This window comes from Hirsutella rhossiliensis, assembly GCF_020360975.1.
Source record: "Hirsutella rhossiliensis strain HR02 chromosome Unknown scaffold00010, whole genome shotgun sequence".
Taxonomy (NCBI): domain Eukaryota; kingdom Fungi; phylum Ascomycota; class Sordariomycetes; order Hypocreales; family Ophiocordycipitaceae; genus Hirsutella; species Hirsutella rhossiliensis.
Genome location: NW_025408676.1, coordinates 2,812,866 through 2,833,968, shown reverse-complemented (window position 1 = coordinate 2,833,968; position 21,103 = coordinate 2,812,866). Strand labels below are relative to the sequence as shown.

General features: G+C 59.6%; 8 protein-coding genes across 8 annotated transcripts; 3 read left to right on the top strand and 5 right to left on the bottom strand.

Annotated features, from left to right (window-relative positions):
* Positions 1–253: 253 nt before the first annotated feature.
* On the bottom strand, positions 254–3,151 carry HRG_08715 (kinase; the record flags this gene model as incomplete). The annotated part of the gene is made up of 5 exons (XM_044867186.1): positions 254–1,050; positions 1,111–1,849; positions 1,910–2,069; positions 2,148–2,326; positions 2,387–3,151. The coding sequence occupies 5 exons, from the start codon at positions 3,149–3,151 to the stop codon at positions 254–256; spliced, it is 2,640 nt and encodes an 879-aa protein (XP_044718073.1).
* Positions 3,152–5,477: 2,326 nt separating this feature from the next.
* Positions 5,478–7,158, bottom strand: HRG_08714 (RNA recognition motif domain-containing protein; the record flags this gene model as incomplete). Its single annotated transcript, XM_044867185.1, has 5 exons — positions 5,478–5,680; positions 5,746–5,872; positions 5,929–6,576; positions 6,638–6,745; positions 6,796–7,158. The coding sequence occupies 5 exons, from the start codon at positions 7,156–7,158 to the stop codon at positions 5,478–5,480; spliced, it is 1,449 nt and encodes a 482-aa protein (XP_044718072.1).
* Positions 7,159–9,513: 2,355 nt separating this feature from the next.
* Positions 9,514–10,769, top strand: HRG_08713 (uncharacterized protein; the record flags this gene model as incomplete). Its single annotated transcript, XM_044867184.1, has 3 exons — positions 9,514–9,579; positions 9,653–9,796; positions 9,855–10,769. 3 exons carry the CDS (start codon positions 9,514–9,516, stop codon positions 10,767–10,769), a joined length of 1,125 nt encoding a protein of 374 aa, XP_044718071.1.
* Positions 10,770–11,223: 454 nt separating this feature from the next.
* Positions 11,224–11,472, bottom strand: HRG_08712 (uncharacterized protein; the record flags this gene model as incomplete). Its single annotated transcript, XM_044867183.1, has 1 exon — positions 11,224–11,472. The coding sequence occupies one exon, from the start codon at positions 11,470–11,472 to the stop codon at positions 11,224–11,226; it is 249 nt and encodes an 82-aa protein (XP_044718070.1).
* Positions 11,473–13,699: 2,227 nt separating this feature from the next.
* HRG_08711 (PH domain-containing protein) lies at positions 13,700–15,062 on the bottom strand (the record flags this gene model as incomplete). Its single annotated transcript, XM_044867182.1, has 2 exons — positions 13,700–14,800; positions 14,865–15,062. 2 exons carry the CDS (start codon positions 15,060–15,062, stop codon positions 13,700–13,702), a joined length of 1,299 nt encoding a protein of 432 aa, XP_044718069.1.
* Positions 15,063–16,054: 992 nt separating this feature from the next.
* On the top strand, positions 16,055–17,300 carry HRG_08710 (cytoplasmic tRNA 2-thiolation protein 2 domain-containing protein; the record flags this gene model as incomplete). The annotated part of the gene is made up of 3 exons (XM_044867181.1): positions 16,055–16,149; positions 16,229–16,856; positions 16,917–17,300. The coding sequence occupies 3 exons, from the start codon at positions 16,055–16,057 to the stop codon at positions 17,298–17,300; spliced, it is 1,107 nt and encodes a 368-aa protein (XP_044718068.1).
* A 274-nt stretch (positions 17,301–17,574) lies between these two features.
* On the bottom strand, positions 17,575–18,701 carry HRG_08709 (mitochondrial carrier protein; the record flags this gene model as incomplete). Its single annotated transcript, XM_044867180.1, has 4 exons — positions 17,575–17,807; positions 17,868–18,469; positions 18,537–18,611; positions 18,685–18,701. 4 exons carry the CDS (start codon positions 18,699–18,701, stop codon positions 17,575–17,577), a joined length of 927 nt encoding a protein of 308 aa, XP_044718067.1.
* Positions 18,702–19,576: 875 nt separating this feature from the next.
* Positions 19,577–20,864, top strand: HRG_08708 (WD domain, g-beta repeat domain-containing protein; the record flags this gene model as incomplete). Its single annotated transcript, XM_044867179.1, has 3 exons — positions 19,577–19,690; positions 19,763–19,997; positions 20,074–20,864. The coding sequence occupies 3 exons, from the start codon at positions 19,577–19,579 to the stop codon at positions 20,862–20,864; spliced, it is 1,140 nt and encodes a 379-aa protein (XP_044718066.1).
* Between the last annotated feature and the right edge of the window lie 239 nt (positions 20,865–21,103).

The following is a 21,103-nucleotide window of genomic DNA, read 5'->3' as shown; positions in this document are numbered from 1 at the left end:
TAGCGATGGTTTCTCGATCGCCACTCCGGGCCTGCAAGCACTGGCATGACACCGGCGTTCTGCCCACGAGATGCTTCCAAGCAGCCCCGTCAAGCCGAGACGGAGCATTCCGCGAACCGCCATCATGGATTTTGCATGGTAGTCTTGCACCTCGGGACTCAGGTTCTCCGGGTTAGAGCGAGGATTGTCGGCCCCCTGCAGCCAGCCAGGGTCGGATGTGCTGAAGGCTTATGACCGTCTAGATTCGAACGGTTCAATGCCAAGGGTTTTGGCTGCCCATGAAACCCTCCTCAAGGGTACGCTCCTCGAGGTTGCGGATGAAGTCGCGGTTTCCCCGGCCGCCTTGCTGCTGCCTACTTCCGCGTCTACCTGCTCGACCTGGCGTGGTTTCCACGCCTGGCATGCCATCACCCGGCGGCGGGTAATACGCAGGGCTCGGCTGCAAGCGGATGGGTTGACTGGGGTCGAGGTGGCTTGCCACTCGTTGAATGGCAGCCGGAATTCCGCTTTGCTGCTGCTCCATGGTCGATGCCCTTTGCCGGCTAGTTCGTGGGCCTCCCTGTTGATACATGCTCGGCTGAGAGACGCTGCTGTACTGCGCCGTGGCCATCTGCTGCGTGGGCTGCATGACCATCTGGCCGTATTGGGCAGCCTGGGGTCCATATGGTGGTGCCATGTTTCCGTGGGGCTGCCCCGGGCTGTAAACGGCATTGCTGCTGTACATGGGCTGTTGGGGGTGGGCAGACTGCGCATACTGCCCAGCGGCCATGTTGGCGTACGCCCCTTGCGCCGCCGAGCTGGCTTGAGCCTGTGCCGCCTGAGCGCGCTGCTTGCTCAGAGCCTCGGCTTGCTGCTGCTGCTGCGTGCCCGGAGCTGGCGACCGGTTGAGGGAGCTTGACTTCAGGTTCATGGGGGGCACAAAGGGACCCGTGTACTTTTGTTGAGTGATGAAAGGATGTAGCTTGGCTTGCTGCGGCGACCATCTCTCCAGAGGGTTGATGGTCAGCAAGCCCCTGACGAAGTCGATAAAGGCGATCCGGTTGTTCATTTCTGGATGCCAGTCAGTCGACCAGCTGCTCCGTGAGACTGTAACCCGGTAGGGCTGCTTACCTCGATCGATTTCGCTTTGCTTCATGTTTTTGCGGGGCATGGGGTACGACTTGATGATCTCTGGAAGCGTGTTGGCTTGGAAATACTTCTTGCTGGGTTGCTCCTTGGTGTTGTGTTCCCGAGCATACTGCTCCATGCTCTTGAGGTGGTAGGTCCGCCGACCAAATTCGTCTTGTCTCTTTTCGAAAAATTCGCCGGCTTGCTTGCCCATCTCGATCATCCAGTTGTGTGGATTGCCTAACATCTCTACGATGCGAGAAACTTGATTGTATTCAGACGACCCCGGGAACAAGGGGAGTCCCAGGAACAGCTCGACCACGATGCAGCCCAAGGACCACATGTCAATGGCAGACGAGTATGGCAAGCCAAGCAGCACCTCGGGTGAGCGGTAGAACCTCGACTGAATGTAGGTGTACACTGTCTGACGCTCATCGCACGCCGAGCCGAAATCGATGATTTTGATGATTGGGCTTTCCAGGTTTTTGAGAAGGATGTTTTCTGGCTTCAAATCGCAATGGATCAGCCGTGCTTTGTTGAGCAGAGCAAGCCCGTTGAGAAGTTGCTGGGCGAAGACGCGCACCAACGTGGTGCTGAGTCCACGGAACTGATTCTGCTTGATCAGCTCGTAGAGGTTGACGCTGAGGAGTTCAAATACGAGGCAAAGATGCTGCCGATGGATAAACGTGTCTTTGAGACGCAACAGGTGATGGTCGTCATTCTTATCAAGCTTGGTGTTGAGCTGCAGAGGGCGGATGATTAGCTACCTGACTTGCACATTGAAGAGGGAGGCGGGACCAACCAAGTCAAGCACTGATACTTCCATCATGCTCTGGTTGAAGTAGGCCGTCCGGTTCTTGATGACCTTGACTGCGACCACCTCCTGCGTCTTGAGATTCTGGCATTTGACCACCTGGCCGAACGTGCCCTGGCCGAGGACATCCAGGATGAGATAGCGGTTCCTAGGACAGTAGTTAGTACATCGCTGTGCAGGAAAAAGCGCACTCCGGACTGCCTACTTGTGACCTGCTTCCTCAGACCCCAGAATATCGTTCACATAGAGGATATAGTCACTGTCCTCGTTGTCGTATCCGTCATTCTTAACCCCCTTGCTGGGCTTTGTCAAGACTCTGCGGGGATTCCGCGATGTCTCGTACTTGAAGCTGGGGTTGCAAATGCGGTACGTTGCGGGCAAATGAGCGGTCAGCGCTTGCAGGGGCTGCGAGTCGACGTTAGTCTTGACGAGTCGAGACGCGGTAGCAGAGGGGGAGGTACGGACGCTGATGAAGCCGCCTTCAGGGTTGGCGCGGCGGAACGGCGGCTGCCGGCTCTTCTTGGGCTGCAAGTCTGACACAGCTCTCACCTTCCTGAACTCGGGAACAGGCTTCAGGGCGGGTGGGTTCTGGCGATGCGGTGACTTGGGGTTGTTGACCAAGCTGCCGTCGAGGGCCGACACCGTCGACGAAGGATAGCCATCTTGTGACGAGGCGAATGGCGTGATGGGCGGCAAGTGTTGACCGGAGGGGCGGCCAGGGAAGTACGAGCTCTGGGGGTAGTCAGGCTGTCCGGTGGGAGACTGTGTGTGAGTCGGCGGGTGCGCAAATTGGCTCGTTTTGGGGGCGTAGGGCGACGTGGGCGACAAGGTGTCCATGGGCGAGTATCGTTGGGCTGCCGACGATGGCTGCTCCTGCGGGGAGTGGAGACTCGCGGGGCGGCCGCCCGACATGTGAGACTGGTGATGGGGTCTCATGGGATACTTGATGCCGGCGTGAGCGTCGAGGGCGTCGTGCATGGGGATGTCCCCGTTGCCGTCGCGAATGGCGGAGGCGATTGCCATGGGCGGAGACGCGGCAGGGTTGGCAGCGTTGTGGACAGCGCCATGGATCGAAGCGCCACCGTGGTATTGGGCATGGTCATAGGAGTAGCCCGAGGCAGCTGGCGCCGGTGCTTGGCCGGTGTAGTCTCGCAGAATCTGCGAGCCGCCATTGTGTCGCCTCGCGGCGCCGGCCGGGTCGGAATACGGCTGCGGCCAGGATGGATCCATGGCGGCGGGGACGACGAGGCAGCGACCACACAGTAGCTGGGCCTTGTATCGACGACGAACGACGGGCGAGCGAGGGGGGGCGCTGCGGACTGGGTCCGGGGCTGTTAATGGACAGCGTAGTCGTTGTCTCGTGCAAGGGCTCGCTCGCAAGCTGCTTTGGCTGGGTCGAGGCCGGGGGTCAGAAGGCCAGTTCCGGTGTCGCTGGTTGTCCGAGAATTTGTCGCGCCAAACGTGAGTCGGGTTGGAGATGGGACGGGCGCTGGGGAATTGGGCACCTCGACGGCGGCCCAAATCCCGAGGCGGAGAGGCGCGAGGTGGTCGCTTGTGGTGCCTGCGAGTTTCTCAGATGCCCATCGTGACCGGCGCGGCAAGAGTGTGAGGGGTTGGCAGGCGGTCCCAGTCCAGGCGATGGGAGGGAAGCGGATGGTTTTTTGGAGTTGCGAGGGCAATGGGGGGGAGTAACTACGGGAGAGGTGATGAGGTAAGGGCTCAGGTTCAGAGTACGTGGGCAGCTACGGCAGTGTGTACCTGGGGTAGGTACCCGTCTTTGTCGCCTTTTCCTCTTCCTGAACCGGCCTCGCAGGGCCATGATGGGGACCGAGGAATGCTTGCACAGGGCCAAGACTCTCGACTGTCAAGCACACGTTGTACGTTGGATGCAAGATATCCGCAGCTGAAGCTTGCGAGTCTGCTTCTTCTTGGCAGGTTGAATAACAAGCGCCCGCCTGGCGACGTACAGTACACATGTCTGCCTAGGTAAGGTAGGTACCTACCTTACCTATCGAGTGACTTTGCATGCACTATACTGTACCCACCTAGCTACTACGAATACCTATTTCCAGGTTAGGGACTCGCCTCGCCCCGATGCCGCCGACAAGCAAGACACCCGGCATTGAGTCTCCATCCATTGCATCCAGCTATTGTACATACGTGACAGGGTTTTCCGTACCTCAGATGAAGAGCCCAGGTCAGAGGCTGCCCATGAGTCGAGCTGGGACGGCCAGAGTGTGGAGAGCCTGGAGAGAGGAAGGCCCACCTGCCCGGCACTGAGGCACATAGGTACTTAGGTACTTATCTTCCCAGACATACCAGGGTACGTACCTACCTAAGGTACCTAGGTAGGTAGGTAGGTACCTAGGTACCTGCCTTTGAGATAAAGCCAACGCTAGCCTGACACGCACCAATTGATGCGCGGTCGGAGGGCTCAGTGTAGCCATCATCAGCAACCAGGTATTCCATTTTCGCGCTGGAATTGGCCATCAGCATCGTACAGTAGGTACAAAGCAGACTGCCTCAGCTGCTTGCCATCTGGCCTACTCGGACATGTAGTCCAAGACGTTCGCGTCTGGGTACTGCACCTTGGCTTGCATGCAAAGAGGTACATAGCCGACTTCGTACCTCAAGTGATTGCTTGGCATACATGTACTGTACAACTTCGTAGGACATTGCATCCCAATGCCTCTGCTCCAACGGCATCCAGGCCCCGCACTCAGCTGCCAATCCAACGTTTCCCGAGACTCAAGCCCCAACAGTGCCAGTACAACACGGGTGGACAGAGGCATCTTGGGCCGGAGCCCTCTGTATTGTAAACCTCCACATGCCATCCATGCTCGCCACTGCTTCGAGCACCAGGGCCGAATATAATGCACCTTGGTGCTCAGCGCCCTGCCCCGGCTCTGCTACGCAACCGCAGTCAAAGCCACAGGGCAACAACCTGGCTGTCCATGCCTTCTCCACGCCTAGGCCTCGCCATTTCCATTCCCTCCGCCCGAGAAATACGTCTTTCCGCGGTCCATCGACGCCGCATCCCATGCTCGCTCTTCCATGGAGACAAAACATAGGAAACTCGTCAACGTCATGATAGGAAATAGTTAAAAATGCCCACGCTGAGCTTTGAGCATCGCATGGTTCAAAAAGGGTATTCCAAAGGACTAGTCATTTCCACTTTTTCTTTGCCCGCCCGTCGAGGGCAAAAGCGCAAAGCATTGGAAAGGGGTCGTCAAAACATTCAACCTTGGAAATTATGACAATGGGAATCACTGGATAAATGTTTCGCGTCATAAAGAGAATCCAGATGCTTGAACAAACAGAACATGGCGAGGAACAGACAACAAGTGAAGAGAGATGAAGAAGCCCAGGTTTGCGTCCCAGGGAAGCCCACAGTGAAGATGGAAAATATCGCCAGAGAGAAAAGTGGGGGGTATGAAGACAAGTACGGACATCTTTTAGGAGACAAATGCGTTTTCGTGGCTCCGGCCCCCGAGGACGGCGCCCTGGCGGCCGCACCCTACCGTCTTCCGACTGGCGCGGCCATGCTGCTGGCTCGTCACGACTGATAGCCGCCAAACCCATTGTTATAGGTTTGTCCAGGCTGAGGCTGGCTCCACTGCGCGTTGGGGGCCTGCTGGCCGCGCCCAAAGCCCCCCGAGCTTGGGGGCCCGCCGTATCCCATGGGAGAGCCTCCGTAGCCGCCTCCCGGAGAGGCGGCTTGCGGGCCATTAAAGCTGCCATGCTGGTTCCCGTACTGGCCTGTAAGCAGAGTCAAGGTCAGTCCCAGTCCTCGTTCACCATCAACGCACACCTCTGTCACTCACCGCCGTACTGTGGGTAGTATGTTGGCGTGCCAGTAGCATATGCACCGGGGGTCTGGGCACTTTGCGGGCTGTAGTGCTGCGCAGGGTCAAAGTTCTGCTGGGAGGTTGGTGTCTTGTCCTTGCCCCACTACACGATACTCGTCAGCATATCGGACCTTGGCCAGGGGCAATTCCTGAGCTCACGCTGCACTTGAGGGGCCGGCCGTTGACATTATATCCGTTCATCTGGCAAATGCCCATGGCCGCGTTCTCGTGCGTGTCCATCTTGATGAAGGCGAACCCTCGATCCGCTTGGAAGCGGGACTCGACCACGAAACCAAAGTTCTGGAAGAGTGGCACGACGTCGTTGGGGGTCGTGTAGGGCGTCAGGTTGCCGACATAGCAGGTCGTCTGCCAGTTAGGCGTTTGGTTCAGGACGACTTCGTAGCTGGCGACACCGTGCGCTGGGAACTGGTGGTGGCCGTAGGGCGTGGTGGGAGTCATGCCCATTGCCTGCATGGCTTGCTGCTGGGCCATGGACGGCTGGCCCTTTTGGTTAGCCCAGTTGCAGCGGATGGCTCGCGACCCGAGCCATTCCCCATCCATGGAGCTTAGGGCCTTCTCAGCGTCCGGCCGATCTCGAAAGGCGACGAAGCCGTAGCCCCGGGTTCTGCCAGTCTTCATGTCCCACATGACGCGGGCCTCGGAGACGGAGCCAAAGGCGGAGAAGGCCTGGTGCAGAATTTCATCGTTGACCTCGTTGGACAAGTCGCCGACGAAGATGTGAAAGTGGCTCGACGTGTCCTCCTTGCTGGACGTGTTTGACTGGTAGGCCCAGTTGACTCGGATCTCCTAGGCAGATCGTTAGCAGTGATTCGCATTGGACGGTGCATATCGCGGGATGGGCCCATACCGATTGATGAACCCTTCGTCCGTTGAGGGTCTGCATGGCACGCTCAGCAGCGCCGGGGTCGTCGTATTCGACGAAACCGTAGTTGTAGCCCTTGGCCTGCCGTTCGACCTGTTAGCATACCTGCGGAGGCGTACAGAACGGGGGGCGGCCAAACGTGCATTCTTGTCGGGAATGATCTTGACATTCTGGACGTGGCCAGTCGTCTCGAAGATTTGGCGAAGGACATCCTCGGTGACGCGTTGGTCCAGGCCGCCGACATACAGGGCGCGCTTGTTGGGCTCGGGGGCCGCTCGTCGGAAGCTGGTTCCGCCAGGGGACAGCAGGCCGCTCTGGTCGCCTCCGGACATTGGAGAAGTCATGGCGGTCGGGATGGGATTCGTGTTTTGAGGAATGTGAAGCGGGGGCGGGGGCATATGAGATGCAGTCGACTGGCCATTCTGGGCTGCCTCAAAGCCGCCGGGCTGGGGCTGGGCTGGCATCTGCGCAGAGTGGGGAGCGGTTCCGATGTCAGCCATGGCCATGATGAATTCAAGAGCGCTCTGATTTCCGACGGTGGGGAGGTCGGGAGGTCGGGAGGTCGGTTTGGTGACGGGTGTTCCAGACGCCGACTATGAGCGGCAGGTGGATGCCGGGTAGGAGAAGAGAGGTGCGCAGGTTGGGCTGTTGGGAAGAAATCGACGAGGTTCGGCAGTGAACTGCGTACCGTGGCTGCACGTTGACAGGACGCCGGGAGGAACGAAAGTATGTAGAGATCAGTGCGGCGTCGGGACGAACAGACGCCAGCAAGTCAGGAGGGACGAGGCCGAGGCGGACAGAAGCGGATCGGCCACAACAGGAGGCGTCTCGATGTTGGCAAGTAGTTAGACGCGGCCGAGACGAGATGCGGAGAAGACAACGGCAACGGGAAGAAAGGGGAGTGCGAAGTCGGAGGAAACGTCAAGACCTGCAGAGGAGGGCTGGACAAGGGCTGCCAGAGGTCCCGAGATGGCAAAAACAAACCGTCTCGGTGGTGTTTGCTCGCGAGCTTTTTTCCCCCTTGCGACCGAAATTATGCTGCTTGGAGAGGATGGAGGGAAAAAAAGAAGAACCTACCTACCTTGCTTGGGTAGAGTGGAAGTTAATTACCTAAGGGACCACCTAGCTGGGCGGTTTAGTGAGGTACCTGGTGCGGTGCCTACAAGCCTGTGGGTACCTACAGATACGGAGGGCCTGGGGAAACCCAAGGCGCCTTCCCATGCCCCAGGGGTGGCGAACGGCACTGGATCGGCGTTCTGTGCTGCCGAGTACCACCTACCTTGGTAGGTACCTACCTTCCTTGGTACCTACCTACCTAGGTAGCTACCTTACCTAAGTACCTGTACGGGGAGAGATTGACCAGTGCCTCCTATCCTTGGCGGATGACCAAAGGGCTATGAGCAACCGCAAAGGCAGCTCGAAGATAGGATATTTTAGTCGACAGCCTAGAGGCGCGGGGTCTAGGGTCCAGGTACCTAGGTACTTGCTATGCTAAGTCGTACTTGTTGGTCCATGTGGTGGTTTATCGGTCCGCAGCAGGATGGTCTGGTTCGCGTTCGCGGCAGAGCATGAGGTGCTCCATTCTTCGCAGGCACTGGTTGACGGGAGGGACGCTACATACTAGTGCTTGACAGAGAGTTTCTCTCCTCATTTCGGGGCCGCCGTGTCATGAGCAGGCCTCTTGGGGGTGCAAGCTTTGAGGCGCTTGTTGGCGTCTTGTCTGGGCCACGTGCAAATCCGGGAGCTAAGGAACGGTACCTTCTGCAGTGCTATTCTCGGCGCAGTACACCTGAGGAGGATAGACACCACCAGCTTGGCCTCGGAGATGCTGTCGTCTCAGCATCTTCCCCTGCCATCTGCCTTGTGGTGCTGAGCTCCAAGTATCGAAGGCGGTAGCTACCTAGGTAGGAACCTAGTATAATGCGCGTGCTCCGAGGCACAGAGAAGTGGCCTCTCTACCTTCGGGTTACGTAATCAAGGCCGGAATACATACGGTACACCTCATCTAATGGTTCAGGCGGCCATCTGTAATTACTGTACATATACTCGTACGGATAGGGCTCCCTCGTTTCCTTGGTCGGCGCGTCGCCACCGAACTTCGCTTGGGCAGTGGAGGAGCAGCCCCCATGTCGTTTACAGGGGAGTTGTCCAATCAGAGTGCCGTCCTCACAGCGATACTCAAGCTCCCCCATAAGTCTCGTCAGCCTTGTCGATACTGTTCTTAAGGCAGCGTGGTATTAGATTGCCTCTTTCTTTGCCTCTTCAACTTTAAGTTAATCCGTTTATGTAATGTGTACCTACCTATCTATCCGTACCTCCCTGTACGTACGTACGTAAGTATCTATTGTACTGGGGCTCCGTGACCTCCCTAAGGCTGGATGGGCTGCCCCTCCACTGCCAAAGAGACTTGTGCTCGAGGTGCTCCGTATGGATTCCGGAGTAGAAAGTACCCACCCACCTATCAACTGTTCATTAGACATCTGCCGGGGTACTTCGGTCCCTCGCCTTTACCCCACTGTCAGGAAGATAATCATGTTCGTATCTGTACCCCGTGCCGGACCGCCGCCAGGGGCCGTTACAGGTACCGCGCGACAGGCTCCGTCTTGAAACATTCCGCCTGCCCCTTCCGCTGTCCGCCCCATATCTGTACGTTGCTAGTACCGCTTTTTGGATCCCCCAAGGCTGCTGCCTCTCCTCCCCCATCGAATCTTGGAATGCCCATTTATCGACGACATCTTGTCCGCTTCCTCGTCGCCAGTTTAATCGCCCAGCCCAACATTACACAGCAAAGGTACCGAAAAGGCATCCAGGCATAAGATTCCATCCTCGCACGCCTCCCCAGAGACAGGCGTCTCGCTACAATGGCCTCTGCGCATTCGAGGCCCAAGGATCCCCTCGACGCTCTGCAGCACATGATCAACGATGTGGTAGGTGCCATTGTCCCTGGCCCTACATGTGCGTGCCTCGCCTAACTCCATGCCTTTCTCTTCTCGCCCCCAGCTTGTACATACCGGAAAGGCTCTCCGTGCCTCGCGCAAAGACGGTCACGGCAACGGCCCTTCGCCCCATGGCTCTATCCAGGCAAGGCTGCCAGAGACCATCAAGTCCTTCCACAGCGCTCTTGACAGCCTCGACAGCGATATTGTACGCAACCCCCCTCTCCACCCTTGTCGTTGCCTGTTCCCTGCTTACCCACGAGCAGGTCCGGGCCAAGTCGGTCTTGCTCCGCGACCTCAACGAGCTGCGATCGCAGAGGGCACAGTCGAAGCCTCTCGAACAGATACACTCGCACCCCTCGGATCCACAGTCGCAGTCTCCCACGGTCGTTGACTCGCATTCGTCCCCGCCCGCCGCGCCCAGGGATCATCCCATCAAGACCGAGCCCATCATGAAGCCCGTCGCACCCTTTCCCGACATGGGCATGAGTCTGCCCGACGCCGCTCAGTCGGCCACGGTCGTCAAGGAAGAAAGCACACCGACGCAGGCACCATCTGCCACGCCTGGCGGTCCCGACTTCAAGGTCGAGGGCGGTGCCTCTTCTGCTCCTGGCGGCATCATGTCAATAGCGCACCAGAAGCCTGCTGGGATTCAACCCAACGGCCCCGGTGGCGACGACACACTCAGCATGAACCCTGGCCTGAACTTTACCGACATGGAGTTTACCCTTGCGCCGTCCAACAACGATGCCCAGGATCAGCTCAACAGAGACGCCGCCAGCAGCCTCAACACCACCGCCGAGTCTTCCTTTGACCTCGCATCCTTCGCTCCGGCCGGCGGTGCCGACAATGGAAACAACAGCAACAGCATGGCCTCGCTTGGCGGCATGCTGCCCGCCAGCCTCAGCGGGGCCATGAGCAAGCCAAACACCGCCGATAACCAGAGCAAGCCCGCCGACAACAGAAACAATGACAACGTGCAAGACTCGGCGTTTGCGGACATCTTCACGGGCGATGGTCAGGCAGACGGGATGGACTTTGATTTTAGCCTCGGAGACGGCGGCATGGGCGGGGATACGTTTGACGATCTCATGAATGATCGCGACAACACCTTCAACACGATTGAGCACGGGGACTTTGACGCGACCTTTTTCGGCATCGACAAGACGGATGGCACCTAACTTGGCCCGGGAACGGCTGGCCCGGGAACGGCGGTATGAATACGAGGCAGCCATGGGCTCATGATCGGGAAGAGCGGGCCAAATGACTGGAATGACATGGGACAGGCGCTGGTTGAGATTTCGGGTGTATTGCATAGCCGCAAGCTGCTGTCTTGCTGGATACGTGGGCAAATATAGCTCCAAAGCCAGGGCGACGGAAGCCACTGAGCACGCAAGAGACCGTATGAAAGGGACGACTTATGGCGCAACTGGCTGGCGACGCAGGAGCACATCAGATCAAAGTACAAAAATATTCTTCTCAACATCTACATGTGGTCGACCAGCCATGTCGACCAGCCATGTCGACCAAGAACCGTAGCTTCGCTGGGGCCTCTCATGCCTAGATGGCACCGCAAGATGCCTGAGCCCCTTAGCTTCTCCCTCTCGTCTTCCAAGAGACAGACAGACTCTCCGACTACGGCCCCTGCGTCACGTTGACCATAGTGCCCAGCATGGCCTTGAATTTTGGGTTCCGCCAGTCGCGCCACTCGTAGTCGAGGGCGCCCCATGTCTCGTTGTGGTCGACCGTCTTGTCGCGCACGTAGTAGGAGCCCTGGACTGCCCACAGCGCCCAGTCGGCGTCGTTGCCCGCCATGTACTCGGCCAGGCACGTTAGGTAGCGCCAGTCCTTGTCGCTGAGCCCGTTATGGGGCCCGCCCGTCATGCCGACGCCAAACTCGGACAGGAAGAACGGCCCCGTGTACGACCGGCCCTGCTCGAGCACGAAGCCGTACAGGCCGCCGTACTGCGCCTTGGCCAGCGGGCAGAAGCCAAAGTTGGGCGTCGTGACGGTGAAGCTGTAGCTGTGCGCCTCCCATACGCGCTTGCCGCCCCACGTGCCCAGGTCCATCATGGGGCCAAGGCGCAGCGGCGTCAGGTCCGTCCCGCCATTGATGCCGCCGACGATGACGAGGGCGTTCGGGTTGGCGTCGTGCACCAACTGCGCCGCCGGTGGCATGTAGCTCAGCCACGTCTCGGCGGCAAAGGGGATCTGCGCAAACGACGCTCGGAGCTCGTTGCGCAGCGACAGGCCCACGATGCCCGGCCGCGACCGGGACCACCGCGCCATGGCCCCAAGGCCGGCACGCCACTCGCCCGTGTCGAAGAAGCGGCTGGTTTCGGCCATGTAGAAGCGCGCGTCCTTCCACCAGCCGTTGCCGTCGTTGAGGTCGCAACACCAGCCCGCCCGGCTGACGTGGTTGTCCAGCACCGTCATGACGCCGCGATCCCAGAGCGCCGACTGGACTCTGTCGAACACGTCGAGGACTGTCGAGGTGCCGTTTTCGTGGGCGAGGAAGGGATTCTTCGATACGGCCGCGGAGTAAAGCCGCATCAGGGCCTTCTCGTCGACCCCTGCGGCCTTGGCTGCGCTGCGAAACGAGTCCTCGACCCTGACGTCCGGGTGACGCGCCATGTCGATCGAGTAGGTGAGGCGTACGCAGTTGAAGCCCTGGGACGCGATCCAGTTGGCCGTGTGCTCGATGGATTGCCTGTGCAGGCCCTCGGGGACATTTGTCTCGAGGTGCCCGGCCCAGTTGATGCACCGCAGCTTGACACGCTGGCCGGCGGCATCGAGAATCCAGCGGCTCGAGGCGCTCAGCGGGACCTTGGGCTTGTCGACTCTCGCCCGCGCCGCTGCGTGGCCGAGAGACAGGCACAGCAAGGCCAAGAGCCGGTGAATGACGGCGCACTTCATGGCGACGACAGCGACTGTGGCCGCGTTCGATTCTAGCTTTAGTAGAGAAGGCTTTCTTCAGATGTCGAGTGCCTCTCCAACGAGAGGTCTGTAGCTGTCTCGCCCGCTGAGTGAATGGCCTACCGAAACCACCCGTTGACATGGCTGCGACGGCCAGTCTGCCGTCGCCTGCCTGGCGGCATCTATATACCTGGTCGCCGAAGCAGCATCGTCAGGCGCCGAGGGCATGTGAGAGACGGGCGAGTCACCCCGAGCTGGCTTGCCAGGCGAGCCGGCGAGGCCTCTTTGGCCATTAGCGTCGGCCGATGTGATATGGATGCCAGTGCGAAGTTCCGATGAGGACATAGTCGCAAATCCCCTTCAGCTGTCCATCTGTTCGCATACAGCGGCCGTGGTCACCCGCGCCTGAGCATGCAACCCCGAAAAGCTGAGGCCGGTCAAATGACGGCCGTCAAAAGAACCCCGACGCATGCTGGGGACGAGGGTCCGGGGACGATGCGGCGCTACGACCCTGGCCATCTGCAAATGAGCGCGTGCGACGTCTAGCCCGGGCCACTAATAAGAGAGAATGTGCCGCCTCCCCTCTTGGAGGTGCGCCCCCAGTCTGTCTCAGCGGCCCGTGCAGCACCATCTTGCCTCCGACTCTGGCCGCCATTCGGCCGGTCAAGGGTGGCCGGGCTGGGAGCCCATAATGTCCGGTCCGTGGCGCTGCAGGCGGGAAAGGCATCGAGATGCGCACATGGCCAAGGCATGCGATTCGCGACGATGCGACACCGGGGCGGGAGCCGCAGCCGCAGATGACGGCACGCATCTGTCACCGGCTGGAGTGATCAATAAAGATGATGGACGTCCTGGTGACTGCTCGTGTCACTGAGGGCTGAGTGAGCCAAATGGCCAACGTCCTTGACGGTCGATTAAAATTATACACAAACGGAGCCAACGACGCTCTCGGTTGTTGGGCCGAGAAAACATGTGCTTGGAGCCGTCATGTGCAGGCGTGCTGTCAACTCCCCTTCGTGGTCTTCGACAATTAATTCTCACAGGTAATATGCGGCATGGAAATCAAAAGCCAACGCAAGGTCACGCCAGGGCAGGTGGAGAGCCGTGTCAGGGCACGTTGGAAAGGGGGAGGGAGGGGGGCGAGAGGATTATCTCGATGGCTTTGACGTCGACGGAAGCATCGACTGGGGCGGCTCTATTCCGTCTTTCCCTGTCCTCTCGCCTGGTCGTCGAGGCGTAATGGGGTCGCTCGCGCAGGCGGCGGCCCGCGCACTTCAAACCCCCGACGCTTGGCCAGCAGGCTTTTGAAAGCGCCGATGAATTGGACCAGAGATTCCTCGTCGCGGGCGCAGAAGCGGTAGCTCTTCTCCTCGGTGATGATCTGCAGGCAGTTTTGTTTGCTCTTGCTGAGGGGATCAATGTCGACGACGTTGACCACAGCAGAGAGCTGCACCAGCCACTGGACAGCGTACTCAGACTCGTCCTTGTAGAGGATGAGATTCCGGGGTCGCAGCACTGCCCACATGTTTTTCCACTGCCGGACGCCGCGTTTGCTTCGGAGCATCCAGAGCCATCCGTGCCAGATGACGCGCTCTGGATCCGCGTCCGCGTTGCTGTTGGTGCCGTTCTTGTTGCTCTTGCTCTTGTCGTTGAGGACGCTCGCTTGGCTGAGCGAGCGGTTCACCGGCGGACGAGAGGCCAGTGTCCCACCCCTGGGCAACGAGCTCGCCTCGAGGGGCGGTTGAATTGTGAGGCTTTCGAGCGACGCGCCGAGTGGCAGCGGGCCCTCGTTGTCGGACAGGTCCGAGTGCGAGGGCAGCTCATTGCCAGACCAGTCCACATTGTTGAAGGACTCGCGCCGACCAGCAGCGGCGAAGAATGGCCCAGGAGGCCCATTGGGTTCGGGCGAGCTCGACAGCATGACGTGGTCTCCTTCGTAGCCGGAGGATTCGCGCCCGGGACGAACAGGCCCGAGGGTCACCAATGCGTTTGGCGACAGACTGCGAGCCAAGGGGCTAGCAAGAAACTCGTCGTCGTCGTCGTCGTCGATCCTGGCCTCTTTGCGAATGAGGTCGACCCACTCCTGGGCATCTTGGGCCGTGGGTGCCTGGAAGTGGAAGTTCTTGGAAGGCGAGAAGAGGCCAAAGACATTCTGGCGCTTGTGCTTGGGGTCCTTGAGGAAGGCCACGGCCGTCAGGTCCGACAGGTAGACTTGGTGGCGGAGCTTGGTCTCCTTTTCGTTCTTGTAGACGGACAGGGTGTTTGGACGGAGCACAATGTAGACTGTCTTCCATTTCTGCAAGCAGGGTCGGGTTAGCACAGACGGGGTTTGCGAGGCGAGGAACGAGGGACCCGAATACCCTCGTCTTCTGCGTTCGCCTCTCGACGTAGCCGCACTTGATGACGCGGTCAGACTCGAAGCAGCCGTTTTCGTTGACGCTCGCCGCGAGGCCGTTGTTTTTGGAGCGACTTTGCGGCAGGCGACCGGCGGCGTCTCGCACGTCTTTGGCGTCGGTGACTGGTCGCGGCGCGACGTCGATGGCCTGAGCCTCGGGCATGGTCGGGGAGGAGAGGGGGCCGTGGCCGGGGGCAAGCTGATGGAGGCGGTTGCGCGCTTCGTACGGCGCTGGGACTTCTTCCGAATCGATAGCGGGGTGACGGACCGACGACGGGTACCAGAGGCGCGGTCCAGATGGAAAGAGTCGAGGGTTTCTTAGATGTATTACGTGCGCACAGGCTGTTGTCGATCTCTGAGGCTGCAAGGTGTCGTGGCGGGCGATTCAATGGTCGCGGCACCGATGATGGCGATGAAGATGGTCGGGGCCCTCTTGGGCAGGAATATCTCATGGGACGAGGCTTCGGGGCCGAGGTGGTGATGCGGTGGCGCCGGACCGCACATTAAAGCCTTTGCTTGCGCACACCTGAGGCAGAGAAGGGGCATCACATCACACCAACGATGCCGAGCTTTCCGCCCGCGTGGGCCAGGACGAGCAGCTCCGGCAGTTGGGCGCCGCCAGATGCGATGATGCGCGTGCTTGCTTTTGCAGAGCTGGATGACGGCTGGTGGGATGCGGCGAATGCTTGCTGGAGAGGCGTGTGTGTGGTGTGTATGTATGTGTGTGTGTGTGTGTGTGTGTGTGTGTGTGTATGTGTGTGTGTGAAGCGAGACACAGAGAGAGCGGAAGAGAGAGAGGAAGAGGGCGAGAGACACCGATAATTACGTAGGCACCACCAAATGGACGCGGCCGGGGGGACGGGGAACGGGGGCATATGTTTAACGGGGGCATATGTTTCAGCGCCCGATGCGACGTCGTCGAATCATTTTAAACGAATCCGGCTGCCGCCACTCCAGCTTCCTTGTCACTGAAGAGCCTCTATAATTAGCGTCCAGGGGGGGCAAGGCTTAGTGGGCCGCCTGGCACCTGGACCCACTGCATCACAAGGTGAACAGGCTTGAAGTGCCTCCATCCGACTGCCAACCAAGCCCAATCTCAACCACCACGAGCTCATCTCTCTCACGGCCGGGAGAGGGGAACGGGCGGACAACAAAATGGCCAGCTCGCCGGGAAACGCAACCAGCGCCCCTTGCAACCGCTGCAAGGACCCCGCCGCGCCTCATACGCTGCGCAACTACCCGACCTGCCGGTATGCCTCGACCCGCAAGCCTCGCCGCAACCTCGCCGCAACCTCGCCGCAGTCCCCGTCTGGCTAACCCGAGGCGCAGAAACTGCTACGTCGACTATGTCGAAGCCAAGGCGGGCAGGCGTCTCGGCGCCCTGGCCAGGGACACGAGGACCTCTGCCAGGCCCGCCCCCCGCAAGTATCTGGCCGGCCTGTCCTTTGGGCCCTCGTCCACCGCCATGACAAACGTTCTCGATGGCAGCGCAAGGTTTCACTCGTCAAGAAAGTCTTCGCCTGCCTTTGAGCCTCTCGTCGTCCATGTCGACACCAATCTGTCTCACGCTGGCCCTGCACAGGACACGACTGCTCACAAACTCCTGGCAAGATACCGTGAGCGGTTCCCCAACGTGACGTTTGAGTATGTGCACTTGAGCCAAGCGCTACGCATCAAGTCCATGGATTGGTCTTCGTTGCTACGAGCCGGGGACAGGGCCGACCACGACACTCACCGGTTGCGAGCATTCCTCGACTCCTTGCCGTCGGCGACGTCCAGGGCAGACATGTTGCGCCTTCTGGTCCGCAACCTGCTGCTGGACATGGCGCTCGACAGGTCTTCCTCGGCTCTTCTCCTGGGGCACAGCACGACGGCACTCGCCTCGCTGACTCTCTCCGAGGTTGCAAACGGCAGGGGGTTCACCATCCCGTGGCAAATCAACGACGGCCCGTACAGGGTGTGCTTGTACGCGCAAGCCCCAGACTCCCCCGAAGGAAGCGACACCCGATGGGCCGAGATGCACGTCTACTATCCACTACGCGAGATCCTGAGAAACGAAATCATGCTGTATCTAGACCTGGTACCGTCGTTGCGTGACCTCGTGCCCGCCGACGACGCCTCGTCCACCAGTGTCGTCTCGCACAAGGACTTGAGCATCGACGAGGTCATACGGAGGTACTTTGACGGCGTCGAAGGCCCGTACTCGGGCATAGTGACCAACGTCGTGCGGACGACGGGCAAGCTAGACAGGGCCACGGGATCGGACGGCTGTCCAATGTGTGGCATGGGTGTAGATGAGCAAGGAGACTCGCGGTGGGCCGGAGAGCTCGGGGACGACGACGCGAAGCCGGGTAGCTGGACAAGGCTGTGCTACGGCTGCAAGCGGACCATGGGTGGATGACCCGGGCCAGAGGGGCCGGGGGGGGCCAGAGGAAAGGGGAGCCTCGAACAGAAAAAGCTGTCGTCGAAGTCGACTTGAACTCCCTACCTGGTATGACGCATAACCGCCCCCGGAACCATCTTTTGGCCTCGCGTTTCCACGTCCTGGCGGCACAAATACGCCTCTAGTCTATCGCCCAGATTTAGCCCTCGCACTTTGAAAAACAACATCTAACCAACTTGTCCAGGATTGCGCAAACATCTCGTCGTCCTATCCAACTCGCGCGGGATAGGGCTCAGGCCTTGGCCACCATGGGTAAGACACGGCCCTCAAACCTCCTCATCAACTTGTTGGTTTGCTCCGCCAGCGAGAGCGTAAGGATTGTGTGCGGCAGTATCCGGGCCAGGTGCGGGAGAAAGCCCTTGTAAATGGCGAAAAAACCCTCGGTGCGGATGGTCTTGCCCAGGCAATCGAAGACGCCCTTGTACAGGTTTCCATTTTGGTTGTAGAGGCGAGACATGATTGTGTCTGGAGAAAAGTTTGCACATGAGTCGCGCTCCCAGCGGATACGATGATGAGGTTTCTTACCAGGGGGGTGCATGAAGCAGCAGACAACAAACCCGCTGACGGCGCTGCTCGCGAGATGCAACGCAGGGCCCTCGTCCATGGCCGCGTGCCGAACGAGCCGTCGCTTGGCGAAGAAGTAGGTGGGCAACTGCACGGAGCTGCCGAACCCGGTCCGGATCATGGCCGCGCCGACGCCGCGGTAAAGCCCTCTGACGCCTTCGGCGCCGTAGATCTTGGACAGGCCGTCCCACGCGTTGCGATACTGGTGCTGGGTGCCGACGGGCCGAAAGGGCGAGTAGCTCTGCAGGCGCGTCTTGACGAGGAAGAAGGGGCTCCCGGCTGCGGCACCAAAGACACCGGACGAGGCGCCGCACAGCATGTTGATGGCCAGGTTCTGCGCATTCTCGTTCTTGAGGAAAAGGGTGGCCAGGCCCTTGCGCATGGGGTCGTAGAATCCCAGCCGGCAGCCGTTGAGCAGTATCTGGTAGATGTAGGCGCTGCCGAGGCCGCGGTAGATGCCGCGCAAGCCCTCGTGCTTGACGATGACGCCGACGCCGTGCAGGGGCCCGCGGTAGTGATGCGGCTGGTGTCCCTTGGACTGGAGTTCTCCTTGTAGCTGCATGCTGCAGGGGCGAGTCGAGCGGTTAGACTCTGGGCATCAACAAGAGTTTCTGGGTGGTGCCTCTTTACCGAATCTTGACCGTCTCGAAGGGATGCGTCGCGGTGACGGCTCCGCAGGCCGCAATGCCGCCGGCGACAAAGGCACTGAAGCAGCAGGAGAAGAAGAAGACGTCAGCAGGCGTGGCTCTGTCACGGCGAGGCGGCGGGCATGATTTACCCCAGTGTCGTCGACATGGCACCCAGCCCTCCGCGCAAAGACGGAAAGCAGAGAGCGCGAGTCGTTGGAGATCTCGCTTCAGGCCAGGGGAGCTCGAGAAGGAGGGCAGTAGGAGCTGCGGAGGGGGAGCAAGAGTCGTAGGGCCTGAAGCCTTGCAACGCTTATACGAGGTATCGCCGACTCGTCAAGGAGAGTTTCAGCAGTCTCGTTGGCCAGGCTGACTAGGTATGTTGGAACCCGGGGACCTCGCGCGCGCACGATGCGGGAATCGGGGCCGCGCGTGGCCAAGGCTTGGACGAGTGGCTGATTGTTCCTGCAAAGCAGGGTGCGCAGCAGCAGGAAGCATAAAATGGCGAAAGCAGGCGGAGAGATCGGGGCTTGGCTAGCGCTGCGCGTGGGAAAGGGTGCAAAATGACGACTTGGCACGAATTTCCAGCGCCGACGTCGGCCCCTGCACAGAGTACTCTACAAGGAGCATTTTATTTATTTATTGGGGGTCAATATCCGTAATCTCAGCTCCATCAGCCTTGACTCTCGCAAGCATCCTTGCCAGAAACCAACTGTTAACTACCTAGGTAATAAGGTAATTAGTCCCTCATGAACTTGGTATACCTTACAAAAAGAGGTACCTGGGTAGGTACTGAGCATATATATCCATCTTATGTAAGCCGGGCTTTCCAGTGCCGACCGGCATTGGCGGGTACCTTTTCCTTTGTACAGTACCTCCTCGGCACTTGCTCATCGACTTTTGGCCTAGCACCGAGGTTTCTGCATCCTGCACCTCATCCGTCAATCAAGCCATACCTGCAGCGCCATAATATACTGTGGCTTGGACTGCACCCGACAAACAGCGGCTCATGCTGGCCCTCGCCCCCCAGCCTCGATCCACGCCATGCCGCCCACCCCCATGGACATTGACCGTCCCGAGCGAGCCTCTCTCAACATCCATGGCAACGCGCCCATGGCGAACCTCTGCGATGTCATCTCGACCTTTCGGCCCACAAAGGTACGCTGAGCTCCCGCAGAGTGCGCGCCCTACACGTACGGCACCCGGTTGACAGGCTCGGCGACTTCTCAGCTGCTGCGGCGCGACGACATCAAAGACGGTCGCCACCAGCCTCATGTCCTCTCGATAGATTACGACGACGAAGGCGAGCTACTTATGACGTCAGCTAGCGACGAAACGATCCAAATCTACAATGTCAGGGACGGCCGCCACGATAAGAGCCTGCTGAGCAAAAAGTACGGCGTCAAGCTCGCCAAGTTCACGCATACAGGCTCCAGTATAATATACGCGAGCACCAAGCAGAACAGTGGGCGTTCCCTTTGGTACACCACCGTTCCATGGCACTCTTCTCTGGTGGCTGACAGCTCTTCCCTCCCCTTCAGACGCCATCCGATATCTTGCCACCCACGACAATTCCTTCATCCGCTACTTCGAAGGCCACGAGGCCGACGTAACCTGCCTCGCCGTCCACCCGGGCAGCGACAACTTCATATCTTGCTCTCAAGACAACACCGTTCGGCTGTGGGATACCCAGACCAAGCACTGGCAGGGTCAATTGATGCTCAGGAACCCCACCCTCGCCGCCTATGATCCCTCGGGCATGGTCTTTGCCGTGGCTTGCCCCAGCAGCGGCTCCGTGCTCCTCTACGACGTCCGCGGCTACGACAAGGCTCCCTTTGCGACTGTCGACATTGTGGGGCAATGCTGCGGCATCGACTCGCAGTTTGTCGTCAAGGGATGGACCAAGCTGGAGTTTTCCAACGATGGCAAGTCCCTGCTAGTGGGAACAAAGGGCAACGGCCACTTCCTCGTCGACGCCTTTGAAGGCTCCCTCAAGGCATACCTTCGCAGACCGGCGGGGGGGACAAGACGTCAGGCGCCTGGGGAGGCTGCGGCTGTGGCTAATGGCAGCGCCTCGACGGACCCCACGTGCATGGAGAGCAGCGGGGACTGCTGCTTTGCACCCGACGGCCGGTTCGTCATCAGTGGCACCAAGCAGGATGTTTTGGTCTGGGACACGCTTGGTTCGCCACCGGAGAGCAGGATACTGGAGCCCGCCTGGACGTTGCCCGATAAGAGAGAGGCGGCCGTCGCGGCTTTTAATCCTCGCTTCAACTTCTTCGCCACTGCGGACCAAGACTTGGTGCTTTGGCTGCCAGACCCCCATGCCTAGGAGGTGGAGGATCGACACGCTTAAGTCCGTGCTTGGGCTGACGGGCCGGGTGGCTTTGACGACGTCACGACGCCTGTGTATTATTTGTAGGTTATCTGGGGAGTCGAGGCAGATACCCGGTGAATGTTGTATTTTTTTCGACCGCTGCCACTCGACGGCTGCAGCGACACTCCGTCTTGTCAGGGGAATGCACGTCAATCAATACCGGAGAAGTGAGGTCTCGGAGCGAAGCATGCTCG